Below are 18650 nucleotides of genomic sequence, written 5' to 3' on the forward strand. Positions count from 1 at the left end.
GAGGTGAGGGGGCAGTTGTGGACTGCATGGGGGATTCGGGGGGGAGGCTGGCAGCCCTGACACCCAGAGCACCCCTGCTCGGGAGAAGCGGGAAGCTACGGGAAGCATTTGAAGGACCCTGGCCCTGGATCCTGCACTGTTCCAGAGGGGTGGGCATCTGTGGCTGGCAGGGGCATCTGCTGACATCTAGGTGGTCTGGGCAGCCTTGCTGAAGGTCTCATTGCCCACAGCTTCAGGTCTTTTAGGCCCTTTCTCAGCTCCTCCAAGTGCCCACCTGAGGCCAGGTCCAGGCTTTGGGGGTGAAGCCCAGCTTTTCTCCACCCAGTGCTCTGACCCCAAAGAAGGACAATACTGCTCAAGAGGCTCCCTGGGGAAACCAGTCACAACATGATGGGCACGGGGAAGGGACATCAGGCACCCAGAGGCAAAGGACGGCTGTCTGTGCTTGCCCAGCGCCTGCACTGTTCTTAATGTAATGCTTATCTAGAAGGTAAGGCTCTACCCAGAACCTAGCCAGGGGAGGAGGAGGGGGACGCTCAGCTCTGGGGACCTGGCTTGGTGGGAGCTGTGGGAACAATATCCCTAACAATATGCCCTTCTCACCAAGCGAGGTGCTGAGAAGGGAGAAGGGGGAGCAGAGTCGGAAAAGCAGTGTCTTCCCAGGAGTCACACACAGAGAGCAGGAGCCCGGGGTCCATGGATTGAGGGGCCAGGCATGCTAAGCCTGAGGGCAGCAAAGCCTCAGTTAGTCCCCATGGGAAGGTGGGAGCAAAGGGGAAGCCCTGTGACAGGTGCCCATGCAGCCTCGCTGAACTGAGTGGAGTCACCTGCCAGCATACAGTCACCTGGGCCACACCAAGTGTCCCCTGGGGCCTGTGGTTGGCATCAGGGGAGGTCACAGCCTCCTCTGTGCCCAGCATGCAGCAACCAAGCTCTGGGCTCAAGATGGGGGCCAGATATCAGCAGATGGATCCCTGGGCATCTGCCTGCCCTGCCTCCTCCCTCGCCTTCATCTCCCGGGCTCAACCCCGAAAAGCCTGGGGGTCTCCAGCCTGGCCCAGCTCTGAGGCCACCCCAGGTTGGTGTGTGGGTGTCAGGGCAGCAGACAGAGGAAGGGTTGCAGCAAATCCATGGGCAAGGGGAGTCATTAGGCAGGACGTGGAGTCAATTCTCTTTCACGGAGAGCCTGCCTACCCCTGGCTGTGTCTTCTGGAAAAGTGAGCAGGGCTGGCTATGGGCCTCCCTCTCTCCTTCCCTCTGAGAATCTGCTCTCAGCGACAGGCCGGATGGCAAGGACTTGTGTCTTATGTGAATTTAGATTAGAGACCTATACGCCGCTATCGTGGGTCGGCCCTTGAAGAGGGAGTCCAGCCCTTCGTCCAACAGATGGAGACACTGGGACCCAGAGAGGTGACGTTCATGATCAAGTCACCCCGTCAGTGGGCAGTGAGGTGAAGGTCTGACTCCCAGTCTGGGCCCTTGGATTCCTCACCTTCCTGCCTCTCTCTCCTCGAGACCTATTTGTGCCTTGAATAACAAAACCCTTAAATGTCTATTTCATCCTGAGAGGCAGGATGGCATAGGACTTAGGAGCCCAACTATGGAGGCTGACCTCCTGGGTCAAATTCAAAGCCAGGGTCTGACACTAGCTGTGCCATCAAGGGCATGACTCCTAATCTCTCTGCATTGGTTTCTCATCTATAAAATGCGGGTGGTAAAAGCACTTCCCTCCTAGGTTCTGGTAAAGATGAAAAGAATTAAAGCACATAAAGTATTTAGAAACAGTGCTTGTCCAGAAGGGAGTGTCATGATATACTTAAAGTGATGAAACGGAAGAACCTACAACCAAGATTACTCTACCCAGCGAGGATCTCATTCAGATTTGATGGAGAAATCAAAAGCTTTACAGACAAGCAAAAGCTAAGAGAATTCACCACCACAAACCAGCTCTACAACAAATGCTAAAGGAACTTCTCTAAGTGGGAAACACAAGAGAAGAAAAGGACCTACAAAAACAAACCCAAAACAATTAAGAAAATGGTCATAGGAACATACATATAGATAATTACCTTAAACATGAATGGATTAAATGCTCCAACCAAAAGACATAGACTGGCTGAATGGATACAGAAACAAGACCCATATATATGCTGTCTACAAGAGACCCACTTCAGACCTAGGGACACATACAGACTGAAAGTGAGGGGATGGAAAAAGATATTCCATGCAACTGGAAATCAAAAGAAAGCTGGAGTAGCAATACTCATATCAGATAAAATAGACTTTAAAATAAAGAATGTTATAAGAGACAAGGAAGGACACTATATAATGATCAAGGGACCAATCCAAGAAGAAGATATAACAATTATAAATATATATGCACCCAACATAGGAGCATGTCAATACATAAGGCAACTGCTAACAGCTCTAAAAGAGGAAATTGACAGTAACACAATAATAGTGGGGGACTTTAACACCTCACTTACACCAATGGACAGATCATCCAAAATGAAAATAAATAAGGAAACAGAAGCTTTAAATGACACAACAGACCAGATAGATTTAATTGATATTTATAGGACATTCCATCCAAAAACAGCAGATTACACTTTCTTCTCAAGTCCGCACGGAACACTCTCCAGGACTGATCACATCTTGAGTCACAAATCAAGCCTCCGAAATTTAAGAAAATTGAAATCATATCAAGCATCTTTTCTGGCCACAACGCTCTGGGATTAGAAATGAATTACAGGGGAAAAAAAGGTAAAAAACACAAATACATGGAGGCTAAACAGTACGTTACTAAATAACCAAGAGATCACTGAGGAAATCAAAGAGGAAATCAAAAAATATCTAGAGACAAATGACAATGAAAACACGATGATCCAACACCTATGGGATGCAGCAAAAGCAGTTCTAAGAGGGAAGTTTATAGCTATACAAGCCTACCTCAAGAAACAAGAAAAAATCTCAAATAAACAATCTAACCTTACACCTAAAGGAACTAGAGAAAGAAGAACAAACAAAACCCAAAGTTAGCAGAAGGAAAGAAATAAAGATCAGAGCAGAAATAAATGAAATAGAAACAAAGAAAACAATAGCAAAGATCAATAAAACTAAAAGCTGGTTCTTTGAGAAGATAAACAAAATTGATAAACCATTAGCCAGACTCATCAAGAAAAAGAGGGAGAGGACTCAAATCAATAAAATTAGAAATGAAAAAGGAGAAGTTACAACAGACACCGCAGAAATACAAAGCATCCTAAGAGACTACTACAAGCAACTCTATGCCAACAAAATGGACAACCTGGAAGAAATGGACAAATTCTTAGAAAGGTATAACCTTCCAAGACTGAGCCAGGAAGAAATTGAAAACATGAACAGACCAATCACAAGTAATGAAATTGAAACTGTGATTAAAAATCTTCCAACAAACAAAAGTCCAGGACCAGATGGCTTCACAGGTGAATTCTATCAAACATTTAGAGAAGAGCTAACACCCATCCTTCTCAAACTCTTCCAAAAAACTGCAGAGGAAGGAACACTCCCAAACTTATTCTATGAGGCCACCATCACCCTGACAACCACAACCAGACAAAGATATTATAAAAAAAGAAAATTACAGACCACTATCACTGATGAATATAGATGCAAAAATCCTCAACAAAAAACTAGCAAACAGAATCCAACAACACATTAAAAGGATCATACACTGTGATCAAGTGGAGTTTATCCCAGGGATGCAAGGATTCTTCAATATACACAAATCAATCAATATGATAAAACATATTAACAAATTGAAGAATAAAAACCATATGATCATCTCAATAGATGCAGAAAAAGCTTTTGACAAAATTCAACACCCATTTATGATAAAAACTCTCCAGAAAGTGGGCATACAGGGAAACTACCTCAACATAATAAAGGCCATATATGACAAACCCACAGCAAACATCATTCTCAATGGTGAAAAACTGAAAGCATGTCCTCTAAGATCAGGAACAAGAGAAGGACGTCCACTCTCACCACTATTATTCAACATAGTTTTGGAAGTCCTAGCCATGGCAATCAGAGAAGAAAAAGAAATACAAATTGGAAAAGAAGAAGTAAAACTGTCACTGTTTGCAGATGACATGATACTATACATAGAGAATCCTAAAAATGCCACCAGAAAACTACTAGAGCTAATCAATGAATTTGGTAAAGTTGCAGGATACAAAATGAATGCACAGAAATCTCTTGCATTCCTATACACTAATAATGAAAAATCTGAAAGAGAAATTAAGGAAACACTCCCATTTACCATTGCAACAAAAAGAATAAAATACCTAGGAAGAAACCTACCTAGGGAGACAAAAGACCTGCATGCAGAAAACTATAAGACACTGATGAAAGTAAAGATGATACCAGCAGATGGAGAGATATACCATGTTCTTGGATTGGAAGAATCAATATTGTGAAAATGACTATATGATCCAAAGCAATCTACAGATTCAATGCAATCCTTATCAAATTACCAATGGCATTTTTTACAGAACTAGAACAAAAAATCTTAAAATTTGTATGAAGACACAGAAGACCCAGAATAGCCAAAGCAGTCTTGAGGGAATAAAACTGAGCTGTAGGAATCAGACTCCCTGACTTCAGACTATACTACAAAGCTACAGTAATCAAGACAATATGGTACTGGCACAAAAACAGAAACATAGATCAATGGAAAAAGATAGAAAGCCCAGAGATAAACCCACGCACCTATGGTCAACTAATCTATGACACAGGAGGCAAGGATATACAATGGAGAAAAGACAGTCTCTTAATAAGTGGTGCTGGGAAAACTGGATAGCTACATGTAAAAGAATGAAATTAGAACATTCCCTAACACCATACACAAAAATAAACTCAAAATGGATTAAGGACCTAAATGTAAGACCAGACACTATAAAACTCTTAGAGGAAAACATCGGAAGAACACCCTTTGACATAAATCACAGCAAGATCTTTTTTGATCCACCTCCTAGAGTAATGGAAATAAAACCAAAAATAAACAAATGGAACTTAATGAAACTTAAAAGCTTTTGCACAGCAAAGGAAACCATAAACAAGATGAAAAGACAACCCTCAGAATGGGAGAAAATATTTGCAAGTGAATCAACAGACAAAGGATTAATCTCCAAAATATATAAACAGCTCATGCAGCTCAATATTAAAGAAACAAACAACCCAATCCAAAAATGGGCAGAACACCTAAATAGACATTTCTCCAAAGAAGATATACAGATGGCCAAAAAGCACATGAAAAGCTGCTCAACATCATTAATTATTAGAGAAATGCAAATCAAAACGACAATGAGGTATCACCTCACACCAGTTAGAATGGGCATCATCAGAAAATCTATAAACAACAAATGCTGGAGAGGATATGGAGAAAAGGGAACCCTCTTGCACTGTTGGTGGGAATGTAAATTAATACAGCCCCTATGGAGAACAGTATGGAGGTTCCTTAAAAAACTAAAAATAGAATTACCATATGATCCAGCAATCCCACTACTGGTCATATACCCGGAGAAAACCAAAATTCAAAAAGACACATGCACCCCAATGTTCATTGCAGCACTATTTACAGTAGCCAGGTCATGGAAGCAATCTAAATGCCCATCGACAGAGGAATGGATAAAGAAGTTGTGGTATGTATATAAAATGGAATATTACTCAGCCATAAAAAGAAACAAAATTGAGTCATTTGTTGAGATGTGGAGGGATCTAGAGACTGTCATACAGAGTGAAGTAAGTCAGAAAGAGAAAAACAAATATTGTATACTAACGCATGTATGTGGGAAAATGGTACAGATGAAGCGGTTTGCAGGGCACAAGTTGAGACACAGATGTAGAGAACAAATGTATCGACACCAAGGGGGGAAAGCCACAGGGGGGTGGGGATGGTGGTGTGCTGAATTGGGTGATTGGGATTGACATGTATACACTGATGTGTATAAAATTGATGACTAATAGGAACCTGCTGTATAAAAAAATAAATTAAATAAAATTCAAAAATTAAAAAAAATAAATAAAATTTTAAAATTAGTTTGAAATTTTAGATTCAAAAATAAAAGAAACATTTAAAAAAACAAAAAGAAATAGTGCTTGGCATACCACAGCTAAGTGTCAGCTGTCACCTGTCACTGCTCAGTCCTCGTTGGGGGCAGCTTCCTTTGCAGACCCTCCTATCTCACTGTACAGCTGACACCTCCCCTTTGTTCCCTGACTGCAGTCAAATCAGCCTGTAGTCAGATATTCGGTTATTGGTGAGGATGTTGGCTGCAAGATCTCCATCTTGGGGTCTCTTTCATCAGCAATGAGACAGCCAATCCAATGGCTGGCTCTGAGGATGTAAGCCCCAGGAGGTGGGAGGGTAAGTGGCTGCCTGCCTGAATCCACTCATGGACCTGCAAGGACTTCTGTGGGGCCCTGTGCACAGGAGCATCCCCTGCAGATGGAGGACCTGGGCCACCACTTCCTCCCTGACGGTGGTTTGGGGCCAAGTGGGGTTTGGTGAAGCTATGATCTGCCTTGAGGAGGCAAGACATGGGAAGGGGCAGGGAAACACCTCAGGCAGCCCCTTTTTCTCTCCTAGAGCTGCAGCAACCACCTATCTTGGCCTCTGTGACCCTCTGAGGGGTCCCTCTGCTGCTCCTCTATGAACAAACAGCAGCAAAAGAGGCCAGCCCCCAGGGACCCTGCTGCTTTCTCATCTTGGCCATGGGGTCTCACAAGCCCAGGATCCCCACCTGATATGAGACAGACAGACACACACACCCCCCAAACCCCTGGCCACAGGTAACAGGACACAGTTTTGGCCTGAGGCTCCTGGAAGATGGCGCTTGGGGCCACCTCCAAGCTGACAGGCACTCCCAGAGAGGTCAGAGTGGGAGGGGCAGAGGGTGGTGGGGAGGACCACAGACACACGACGGGTATCATTTTACTTGTCGGAACGCTGTCTGATAAACCACCATCCTCTTCAACATCTCCTGTGGCTGCCAGAAAAAAAAAAAGTTCCACGCTGGGTGTTACCAATAGGTCTCTTCTGCCCCCTGGTGCCAAACCCTGGGCCTGCCAGCCTGGGGTTGCTTGGCCAACATCCCTCCCCAGACAGACACAGCCTGATTTATGTGAGGGGCCCCTCAACGCCCCCAGATGCATCAGCTACCTAGTCCTAGTCAAGAAGACACCACCCCTTGTCATCAGCCTGAAAACACATTGCGGAGGCATCAGCAGGCTGTCCCAGGAGCGTGAACTGTGCTTTTTGGAGAGCTAAAGCTCAAAAGGAGTATCTGAGCTACTCCACCCTAACAGTTGGATAGGGCTTCCTTGAAAGGGAAATATAAACTCTGGCATGACACCTCCCTCTGTGGGTGGGAGGCCTGTCAGGGGTCGGTACCCTTGCAAGGGGTGCACCTGAGTCCCAGCTTGCTCAGCCGTGGGTGACTGGGGGTGGGCAGACCCTCCTCCCGCTCAGGGCCACACCCCACATTCCCAGCCTTAGTGAGGAGTGAGACAGGAAGTGGAGAAGGGAAGTGGATCTGCTTTGGCCAGTTCCCCATCTGAGGGTGACACACGACAGGCCTTAGGGGCGCAGGCCAGGGCAACTGGAATCCCTGTGGGTTTTGGCAAAATGGCAAGTACGTAGGAGTTTGGGATTTGGAGTCTGAAAGACTAGAGTAAATTGTCAGTCCTGGCTCTGCCTTGGACAACCTACTTAACCCCTCTAAGCTCTGTTTCCTCAAGTGTTAAACAGGGCTAACGATAGGAACCATATTATTACTTCTAGATGGCGCTCTAAGCTGTTTGGTCAAGTGAGAAACAGGCATTTCTCTGGCTGTGGCAACATCCACTTATACCTATGTGAATTCACCTCTTGGCTAACGAGGAGGTGACAAGATGGCATGTGATGTGAGTTTGTATCCCACCTCGCTCTAGAGGCAGTAGCAGCTAGGGGAGACAGTCCATGTCTGCTCCTCTGGAGATGCCCTGGAGGGGACCCAAGGGGCTTACCAGGACCTCGGATTTCACAGTTGGCCTGTAGATGGAGTTGGGCTCCTGGTGGACCATGACAGGTTTGGAGATGGTGGACACGCCAGGGCCTCGTGGAGGCTGTGGGCTTGGGCAAAATGTCTATGGGGTTAGTTTAAAGAGAGACCCACGTGAGGTCATGGCCCGGGTGGCCCAGGCCAACCACAGCACTTTGACACACAGGCAAATTCACACCATGCACTGAGCTGGCCTGGTCCGTTCACCCTGCCGGATGTCCTAGGGACGGGGACAAGAAGTCCATTGGCCACAGTGTGTCCTGAGGCCACAGAAACTATTGGGTGGTTCTGAGGAATCAGGGACTTGAGCCAGAGCTTGCTATGGGGGCGCCAGCGGGCACTGTCAGTCAGAGGATACTTTCAAGGCTCTCTCTCAGTGGCCACGGCTGCCATCCAGCTTCCTCTCTCCCAAGGGAGACAGTTGCAGTTCCCGGACTGCGCATGCAGCATCCGCTGTTCCTGGTGGGTGGGCACAGAGGTGGGGGTTTGGGAGGGAGGACCAGTAAGTGCGGCATCCAGGAGAGCTAATGCAACACGTCTGCTTTGCTCTAACCCACTTGATCATCTTGGGCAAGACAAATCGGGTCACAGCCCTGCCCCAAACCCTTCACGGGTCCCCACTGACCACTAAACTCCTTGGCTCGACCCCCATGGGCTTCTCTACTCTCCTTGGCAGCCTCATCCCCCACTCCTCGCCCTTCTCACACTGCCTAACTTGAGCCTCCAAAATGCCCGGTTTTCTTGCCTTCAGGGTTTTTTACCTGCCCAGGTGTTAGCTTGGGTATCACCACCTTGGGGACCATTCCCTGAGCTTTTCCTCTCCACCCCCTCCCCTCAACATAGCACCTGTGCTTCCCTCATCTGCCCTGGTAGTGTGGAGTTTCCTGCTTACTTGTCTGTCCTTCCACCAGACAGTCTCAGACAGGGACTGGGCTGCCTATTTTGTGGTGGTTCTCTGGTGCCCAGCACAGTGTCTGGCATATAGTAGGTGCTCATTAAACATGATACCTGAGTAAACGAATGACTCAGTATTATGGTGGGTGTATGGGGCAGTGCCTGGGAGTACACGTGGCTCTGAAAACCTTCCCCTGGCAGGTGCCTGTGTGGCAGGCACAGGTGCCGACCTGATACAGGTGTTTGTTTCCACCACCTGAGGCCTGCTGGTGGCGGGGCTGACTGTGCAGATGTGTGATGGTCCACACGTCCTACTGCAGCACTGATGACCACTCGCCAGTAGCATGCAGGGAGGAGAAGGTTGGGCAGGGTCAGCGGTGCATGGGCCGAAGTGCTGACGCGAGCAGGATGAAGCTAACCAAAAGCTGACCCCTGGCCTCCGCATCAGGGACAACACTGGCTTTGATGTCACTTAAGAGATTTAGGGTCCAGTTCTTCAGAGGCTCCTTGTGTGGGGAGAGTCTCTTTTAACCTTCTCTCTGCTCTGATCAGGAACTAACAGTGGGAACTGTGTGATGCCTGGAGAAATCCAAGAAAGTTGGACCCTGTTTTTGAATCTTGACCCTGACTCAAAAGGTTGCAGTTTTCCTCCGATTTCACGTTTGCTGCTTCACCCAATTTGTCTTGTACCCTGATCTGTCACTGAGCGTAGGTAATGTCTATTGAGCACCTCCTACGTGCCTGCCACTCTCCCGAGTATTAACTTAGAATGAATTCATGTATTAACTCATTTGATCCATGTCGTAAGTAGGTGCCGTCAGCATTCCCATTTTATGGACAAGGGTACCTAGGTTCGGCTAGATGAAATAACGCATGCCCAAAGCCATCTAGCCAGTGACTGAGCCAGGATTCAAACCTGGGTAGTTCCTTCCTGTCATCGTTATGTCCCCTGCACCTGCAATGCCCTTCTCCCATCCTCCATGTATCACCATCCCTCAAGGCTCAGCTCTACAGAGGCGCCTTCAACTTCCCATTAGAATGAATCTCTCCCACAGCACCTAGCCTCTGACAATTTTCTAGCTGCATCCTGCCTGGTCAGCTGCTAATCCTTCAGATAGCAAAGTCCTGGAGAGCACAGGTGGGCCAATTGCCTCTGTGTCCGCTTCAGCACAGCTCCCCAGTCCCACACACGGAAGCACAAGGAAGGTGCTCAACTGATTACTGAGTTGAATTTGTTGAGGGAAAGCTGCTGCCCCTCTTGGTGGGGGCCACTCACAAGAAGGATGTGGGCCTCTTTGCCAGGCTAACTCAGCCCCTGCAAACTGCGCTGCCTGGGCTCTGGGGCAAGACATCCTTGGAACAGACAAACTTCTCTCTGCCAGAGCTCAGGGCTCAGGACCCCACCGGGAGTCCCTCTGAGAGTGCCCTGCTGGCAGCTGCAGCCTCGTCAGCGTCCGGCACTTCCTTCATTCCCACATTCCTTCCCCCAAGCGTCCCTGAATGCCCTGAGATGCTTATTCTGCACTTCATGCAGGAACTCAAATCCATGCAGGAAAAGTTAATAAAAACAACTGATCGGGAACCACTGACTAGCCTCCCCGCAAATCCCCACTCTTAGCTGACATGTGCTGCTGTAGTTCTGACTAGAGTCTTAGCCTCACAGCTACTGGAGCAGAGAAATATTTTGTTTTTCCCTCCAAAGGATCAAAGCTCCATCTCTTCCTTGGGGATCGCCTCTTAGGCTTTGGGTTAAGAACAATTAATGAGAAACACGTCTTTTTGAGAATGATCACGGTTCTCCCTGCTGACATCCAGGAAAAAGATCCCTAATCTTTTAGTAGTAAATTTGGAGCTTTCTAGGAACTATCCATTTTCATTTTTTCTGTAGCTGGAAGCTGGCCAGAAATTTATGGGCATTGTGCTTCAAGCTAACGCAGTTGGCTAGTGCCATAGAAAATGGCACAGTGATGCCCTAATTACTGGACAGTGTTATCACCTCATTTACAGAGCCTAATACTGCTCCCCTGCTTCCCATCCCCCAGAGAATTCATTTCCCATGTTCAAGGCTTTCTGAGCTAATATCAAGAAACAACTGGCTGTCATATAAGTAGAGCTCTGGCTCTTCATTAACACAGCCTTGCAAATACTACATTGAATGTTACCAGCCCATACTAGCCAAGTGGAGCAAAGAGAGAGCAATCAACACTGATACAATGTTGCTCATCCCCACTATCACAGGCAATTCACCACACAATACAGCACTTCAAAATCAGCAGAAACCACACACATGCAGGACATCCACGACATGCAGGCTGGGGAGCTTGTTCTTGGAAAATGGGGTGGGGGGATGCTTCTTCCCGTCTCCACTCACAGGAACAGAGGAGGGCGTGGGAAACAGAAGCCCGGCCCACTCTTCCTGCTTCCCAGCATAGCATGCAGAACAGAGGTAGTACCTTTGGGGTGGGTGGGAAGCTCCGTTCAGGGACGGGAGAGCTGGCCGGCTTCCCACTGTGGTTCTTTGCCTCCCAGTCCTCTGCTGGATTGCCTGTCTCCCCAGCGCGGAAGGGGTGGTTGCCTAGTGCCTCTTCCAGTGCCGAGGGCAGTGGGCGGGTAGGAGTGAGGTCTTGCGTAGGAATGGATGGTGGGGGAGGGATGGGAATGGGGGGTGGAGTGCGTTGCACCCAGGGTGAGGATGAGGCACTCACGTGGCCTGATGAGGGAAGGACAGGGGGCGCGGGGACCTTGGGGGGTGGGTTGCAGGGTGGAGGGTGGGGCATCACAGGCAAGGCAGAAGCAGTCTTGGGGGGATAGTGGAACATGTCCAAGGGGATGTCATCCAGGTCAGTGGTGTGGAGGTGCAGCCCACCTGCGAAGCGTCTCAGGGGTGGGGCCAGGGGAGACACAGAAGGCAGGGAAGGCGGGAGCCCTGTGGTCATCTGGGGGGTTGCAAGGAAGTTCTGTAACTGCTTAGTGCCCCACTTCACAATACGTCGAGTATAATGCTCATCTATTTGTTTCTCTTGCTGCTGAAGACCCAGCACCCTCAAGCCAGAACCATGGGGGTGTCACTTCTCTGCCACCTGGGTGCCCAGCTGATCCCATACGAGGTGGCCAGTAGGGAGTGCCCAAATGCAGGGGAGCCCCAAGTTATGTGGGTGGTAAGAAGGCGACCATATAATCCATTAGATGACCAATTAGATGACCAATAGTCATCTAAACTGGAACACACTTGACAGTGAAAAGGACATCTGAGTAGTTATGCCAGGACAACAGGCCTAACCGGGATCATCTCAGATGAGCTGGGACTTAGTGGTCACTCTGGAAATAATCCCAGAAATACAGACATGCCCCCCTCCTCAAGAGAGGAAGGGGGAGTGGGCTGGTTGGCGGCCCTGGACAGTGAAGCTTGCCAGTGGCCATCTTGCCTCCCGCTGTCCCCAGGGTGGGTCTATGTGGAAAGAAGGGCTCTGTTACCTCTGAAATCTCAGTATCAGCAGAGGAAATCTGCTCAAGGCGCGTCTGACAGAGCCTTTCCACCCAATATTGAATCTTTTCCGATTCCTCAAGGTCTTCCCGCTCTGTCTCCGATACCTGGGACCCAAGGCCGGCGCAAAATGGAGAGGACAGAGGGCACACTTGAGTCACACGTGGGCGGCACACTCAAATCAGTAGAACAGAAGCACTTCTTAAAAAAACCCAGAGAATTGTTGGGTGTGTCAATTACCTAGAAAAAGCCCCAGGCTTGTTCCACCTGGCCCCAGGGGAGGTGGAGATAAGGGGGAGGGGGTGTTAGGGTGTTGGGCTAGCTAACGGCAGGTGTAGGCAAAATCGGAGAAGGAGCTCGTGCATTGCGTGGGATTAGCTGGCCCCTAGGATCCCCACCAACCCTGAGGCTCTTATGATTCTCCAAGTACGGTCCTTTTATAGGCTCTCAGCACCTCCCAAGAGTTCAGCTGTACTCTTTTTCATCTCCCCTCCAGGCCGCCTTGTCCTCAGGAGCACAAGCTCAATTTTATCTTTAATCTTTTAGCTAATTTGCTCCTAATGAGAGATCTAATGCACTTCACATTTTTCAGGACTTCTCTGGATTTGTAATCTAATCAGTTTGGCATTCTGATTCATGGAAGCATTAAAGAGAAGCGAAACCAGTTAATATCTCCAACAGCTAGGGGGTTACCTAGGAAACAGGAATATGCTGGAAGACTACTTTTGACATGTCTTGAAGGGGACAGCCTTAGATATATTCCTGGGTTGAAGAGGTCTAGAGGTTTCAGACACATCTCATGTTGATGGGAGCAGCCTCAAACTCACAGCCTGATTAATTGGGGGATGACCTCAGACCCCCCACCTGCCTAAAGGGGTTAGCTTCAGACCCATACCCTCAGACACAAGGCAGACTGGGGAAAACAGGTCTTGGATTCATAACCTGGGTTGGGGAGGGGGTTGTCAAACTGTCAAACTGACACAGATCTAATGACAGGTGGGTAGAAGGCTAACTTCAGATCTACAGCTGAACAGAGGGTTAGCCTCCGACTCAAACCCTGAGCAGGGAGGGCAGCCTCACAGCCACACGGAGGGTGGAGCGGCCTAGCCTTGGGCTCATACTCTGGTTGGGGGTGATGGGAGTAGAGGACAGACTCAAATCTCTAACCACATGTATAGAGGCTAACCCGAGACCTACAATCTGGGCAGAGAGGCCCCTGAGCAAGCGGGCCCGTCTCGATCCCAAACGTACACTAAGCCAGAGGCTAGTCTCAGATGACTCTGGGTAGGTAGGAAGATGTCACTCTCCAGCCTGGGGAGGAGGCCAGGCTCACTCCATCCTTGGACTGCATTTGGGAAGAGCAACTCCATCTGGTTCCCTGAGAGCGTGGTGGGGACCAACCAAACTGCCCCAGGAAAGCTCACCAGGCCTGGGAGCAGGACACATACCTCCTGGGCCAGCCGGTTGATCTTCAGTTGCTTTTCCTTCTCTAGCATTTCCTCTTTCTCTTTATAAAGCTTTTGCTCAAATTCCAGTTCCTTCTTATTCTTTCTCAACTCCTGAAGGCTATCATACTTGGCTTTCTTCTTATCCTTTCCTTTCTGAGCAGATGTGGCATTGTTTATAAGACAAGGGTTACAAGGTAGTGTTGACACTGGCACAGCACAGCAAACAGGGCATTCAGTCTTCAGACAACAGCAGGCAACCACCCCACGGTGAGCCCCTCCCCTAGCTCTGCCCCACCACACTGGGCATTGGACTTAAGGTTAAGGACAGGCAGGATGCTGCTACCCATCACAGAGTGAGACACATTTCCCTGTGCCAGCCAGAAGAACTGGCTTACTAGTTCACTAACAAGCTGTGTGACCTTGGTTAAGTTCCTTAACCTCTCTGGGCCTGGTTTATCTCATCTCCAAAATGGGGGAAATACCTACCCCACAGGTTTGCCATTCAGAGCCAATGAAATAACATCTATGAAAGAGCTTCGTGAGCTTCAAAGCGCTGTATTTTAAAAAGCATTGTATTTACTTCTTAGTAACTGGGCATATGCCTTCTCCAACAACTGGATGTTCAGACATCACAGGTGCATCCTGGTAGATTCTAGAGAAAATCTGGGACAGATCCCCGGTCCTGAGCTAGAGGAGAAGGGTGTCAGCCTCCGACCTGGGAGCCCAGAGCCAGGGACATCAGATTTTGTCCTGATGCTTAAACTCCAGACCATTTCATCCTGGAGAGTCCAAATCCACTGTTCCCTCTGAACTAGTCTCCTGAACTGAGGACTAGACAGAAACTACAGGACTGGGAGATGATGGGCAGGAGAAGGTAGGGAGGATGGCCTAACTGCTCTTCACTGGCCATCAGGGTTGAAGAGGACTGGGGGAAGGAGATGCAGGGCAAACAGACTTCTTTTTCCTGTTTGAATTAGACCACAACGTCTGCCTTCCTGGTTGCTTCTCCCATGGGCTTGCAGGGAAGCCAGGGAGTAAGGAATGAAGAAAATTAAGATTTATGGACTACCTATGTGCTAAGGGATTAAAAGCTGATTATCTCATAAATACATATTACCCCCTTCTGATGAAAGAGCCGAGGTTCAGAAAGGTGAAGTCCCTTGCTGGACGTCAAACATCTAGTAAGTGATGTCGCCAGAGTTTGGACCTGAGTTTCCCCACGGTGCTCTGATGAGCTGGGGGCAATGGAGCACGGTAGGAGGGAGCGTCAGACCCCATCACACAGCATGGAGCACAGGGGCCAGCAGAGAGAGTCAACACTCTTGGGAGGGAGGAAGCCTGCACGTTCATTGAGCTCACCCCCAAACCCACAAGGCTTCCTAGGGCCTGCTCTCAGAATTCCTGAATCATCCCAGCATCCAAGGCCAGGAAGGAGGAATTGACTTTCCCAGCAATGGACACACAACTTTGTCCACAGCTGGAGGGGCATGATGGGTCATTATGGACATGTGACCGAGTCATTCTGCCTCCCCTCCTAAAGACTACCCCCACCTCTGTGCACAGGTTCCCCATCTAGGATATGGGGACTCACCCCCAGAGCAGTCTGTGAGCCACTTGAGAAAATGGTTTTCACTACTTCAGAGTTCTGCTTGATTCCTTCCTACCCCGTTCACTAGACTCTCAGCTCAGTTGATAGATGAATCCCTACTATCATATTATCAATTCAGACAATTCCCCAAGAGGAGCCAGAAACATTCTACCCAATGGCAGCTTGCTAGACTAAGGGCATGGCCTCTCACAGGGACCATCATAATAGGCACGGCCATTCTACTAGTTTAAAAAAAACACCAGTGTTAAGATTTTAGAGCTAGGGCTCCTGGGTGGGGCAGGCAGAGATGACAGTTTCTGTCCCATTCCCAAGAAAAAAGTACCTGCTTACTGATGCAGAAAGGCAAGCTGCCCCACAGCATTGCCTACTGATCACACACTAGCCTTCTCCATACGTGTTACTTAGCTGTGTGTGAATCTGCCTGCCTGCCAGATGGCGGGCTCCTACAAGTAGGGCTGGTCTCCGTGATTTACTCAAGCCGTCCTGGGAAAAGGATTCAGTCAGAAACATGAATCCTTCAGGCGCTGGAATAGACTTTGTGAGGTCACAGGCCTGGGCGCCTTGAGACCCAGAGGGCTCAAGAAGACACTGAATAGTTATCTTTTCAAATAAGGGGAAATTTTTGCATTGCTGATCAAGGCCATAGAGGGCCACTTGTATTACCTGGGGACTTCGCTCCAGCTGCTGGGAGACAAAGCATCTCACATGACTCTAGAAAAAATGTCAATGGATTTTCAGAGCCAGCATGAGGGACATGATTCTGTTGTCCTTTAGCTGTCAGTTAAATTCATGGCAGATATTCCTTCTGGTCCAGACTGAGAGGAGAGGCAGATGGGGTGGATGCGCTCTTGTTTCTACCTAGATGCAATTTTTCTCTCTTTTGGAAATGAAATGAAAAGCAAAACACCAGCTATTTCTGGAATGACTGGACTAATGAATAGAGGAAAATAAGCTTTCCTATTCACCAAGAGTGATTTTCGAGTGACATGATTTCTGATGGGAGGTGTGTGTGGAGGAGACGCTAGTTCTTTTACATTTATCTAGTTATTAGTGCCTGGAAAAGATTTTACCTGTACATCTCCTTTTATTATTTTTTCAAATAAAATCCTCTGTGTGCGTGTCTCATAACCTGCACCCAACTTGATTTTTCACTGTCTGACCTTGGCTTCTGGTCTTGGCTTCTGGTTCTACTTGACAGAGAAACAAAGCAGAAGTTTCCTGCCATGGCTCTGTCCTGTCCCGTGCCCAGTGGGGCTGGTGCCGACCCAGCAGTGCCTGATGGTACCTGGGAAGGTCTCAGCCCATGAATACCTCCCCCACGATGCCACTGTGACAGCGCCCTGCCATCTGACATCAGTCTGACAGAGAGGCACAGACAGGGTTAGCCCCCCACCAGTGAACAGGCGGTCACACTGTTGAGAGACGACAGGAGAAGAAACAATGTTTGGAAAAGGTCAAAACCAACAGCAAACTCAGCAGCAAACAGCACCCAGTCCTGGCCTACCTTCCGGATGGTTGGGAATTTGCCATCGTAGCGATAAAACCATCCAAAGGCTATAAGAACACAGAGAACAAAGCAATGAGATGCAGTTCAGCTCAGCCAGAGCATCCGTGGGCAGCAGCCAGGAGGAGTTGGGTTCCCAAGGAACTCGCGGCTTTGTGAGATGAAGAGCAGCCTCGGCAAATTCAACAGCAGAACCGCACCCTCTATCTGACTCTCCACTTACCTGGCCTCACCTGGGTTGTAAAGCAGGCCCAAGACCACCTGAGAAAGGGCCCGATTCCCAGGCCCCGGGCCACTGTCAGCTGCCTCCCCCAGGACACTGGCTTCAGCAGTCAGTGCCAGAAAGTCAAAGAGAAAGCCCCTTGTAGAAGGATGCGCTTTTCCCCATCACAGCCACAGTCTGCAAACACAAAGCCCCATTGAACAAGGCCTCTCCTGACTGGCGTCAGGTTCCTCCATCCAAGAAACAACCCGAACAAAAGGGAGCCTGGGTCTCTGCCTAGAACGACTGTCAGACAGAACAAAACTGTCTTGTCTCACAGAGCAGGCCACGTCCTCTGCTTTCAACCGCGAAAGAGAAGGCTCTGGCAGGGTCAGCTCAGGGAAGGACGCTCAAGCAGCAGTGGGCAGGAGATCTGCCCCCAGAAAAGCATATCCCCACCCAGGCCAGATCACCAGCCCCCTGCCTTCCCCAGGCAACAGCATGACGGATGGGCTAATACCTCAAGGCTGAAGCTCCCTGGCCAGAAGCGATGGCTTAATTACCCACCCTTGACCAGCCTGAGCTCTGGAACAGGATCTAGAAAGCCCCCTGCTAGACCCAGCACTATCCTCTTAGTTGCTGGATGTTGGGGAGGTCTAGGGAGTCTTGGGGGAGAGGCCAGAGCAGCAGAGAAAGAACTTAGGCTTGGGTAGTATTAAATATTTGAACCAGCAGTTCCAGCTGACATTTCAGCCTGGCCGTGAGTCTTGTCCTTAAGGTATTGTATGCAGTGCTTGGACCAAGCCGGGGCTTGGAGCAGCTTCCCGGACTCCAGGAGTCCCTACCACATATTGGACCCTCAGAGCTAGGTGTCTGCAGGGCTGGCAGGAGGAGGCGGGCAGGGCAAACAGAGCAGCAAGGCCAGGGAGCGAAGCGGGGGCCGCAAACCTGCTCTCCCTGCTTTTCCGTGCCTCCGTCCAGGTCATCTGCTGGGTCAAACTCGGGGTCCACTCCCAGATCATCTACCCGGGAAAAGAGGAGGAAGGAAGCTGGTGAACCAAGAAGGACTTGGGAGATCAAGAGGCCAGAGGTGCTTGGGGGTGCCTGGGGGCCTGTGACCAGCTTACTCCATGGGAGAGCTGGGAGGTCAGGGGCGACAACAGGGCTCAGGAATCCAGAGCAAAGGTTTCTTGCTCTGGGATGGTGCGTGCAGTGCTTTCAACCTTGGTAGTTCTCATTTCTCCATCTGTAAAATGGGCTCACAACAGGGGCCTCTGATCTGACAGCAGCATGAGAACCATTTTGCAGGGCGTTTGGTTGAAACAGGAGGTGCAGTACTGATGACAGGAATATCTGAGTATTATACACGTTTGATGCCAAGGGCTTGCAATGGGAAACAGATCCTCCCAGCTTCTTCTCACCACC

The 18650-nt window shown here is 48.9% G+C and overlaps 1 protein-coding gene across 4 annotated transcripts in view; it reads right to left on the bottom strand.

Annotated features, from left to right (window-relative positions):
- The window catches only part of USH1C (USH1 protein network component harmonin), a gene marked incomplete at its 3' end in the record, with an annotated part of 52292 nt that overhangs the window by 8231 nt on the left and 25411 nt on the right, over positions 1–18650 (bottom strand). For 2 of the 4 annotated variants that reach the window (XM_082660679.1, XM_082660678.1), the window contains exons 15-20: positions 17024–17073; positions 13911–14063; positions 12453–12569; positions 11432–11914; positions 8050–8169; positions 6981–7031 (exon numbers count right to left, since the gene is read on the bottom strand). In XM_082660679.1, the coding sequence (XP_082516805.1) occupies positions 6981–7031; positions 8050–8169; positions 11432–11914; positions 12453–12569; positions 13911–14063; positions 17024–17073 (974 nt within the window). Of the gene's footprint in view, positions 1–6980; positions 7032–8049; positions 8170–11431; positions 11915–12452; positions 12570–13910; positions 14064–17023; positions 17074–18173; positions 18248–18650 lie in introns of all 4 variants that reach the window. The other 2 variants (XM_082660677.1, XM_082660680.1) reach the window with 2 other exon arrangements.

Source organism: Grampus griseus (assembly GCF_964374135.1).
Source record: "Grampus griseus genome assembly, chromosome: 8".
In the NCBI taxonomy this organism is placed as follows: Eukaryota; Metazoa; Chordata; class Mammalia; order Artiodactyla; family Delphinidae; genus Grampus; species Grampus griseus.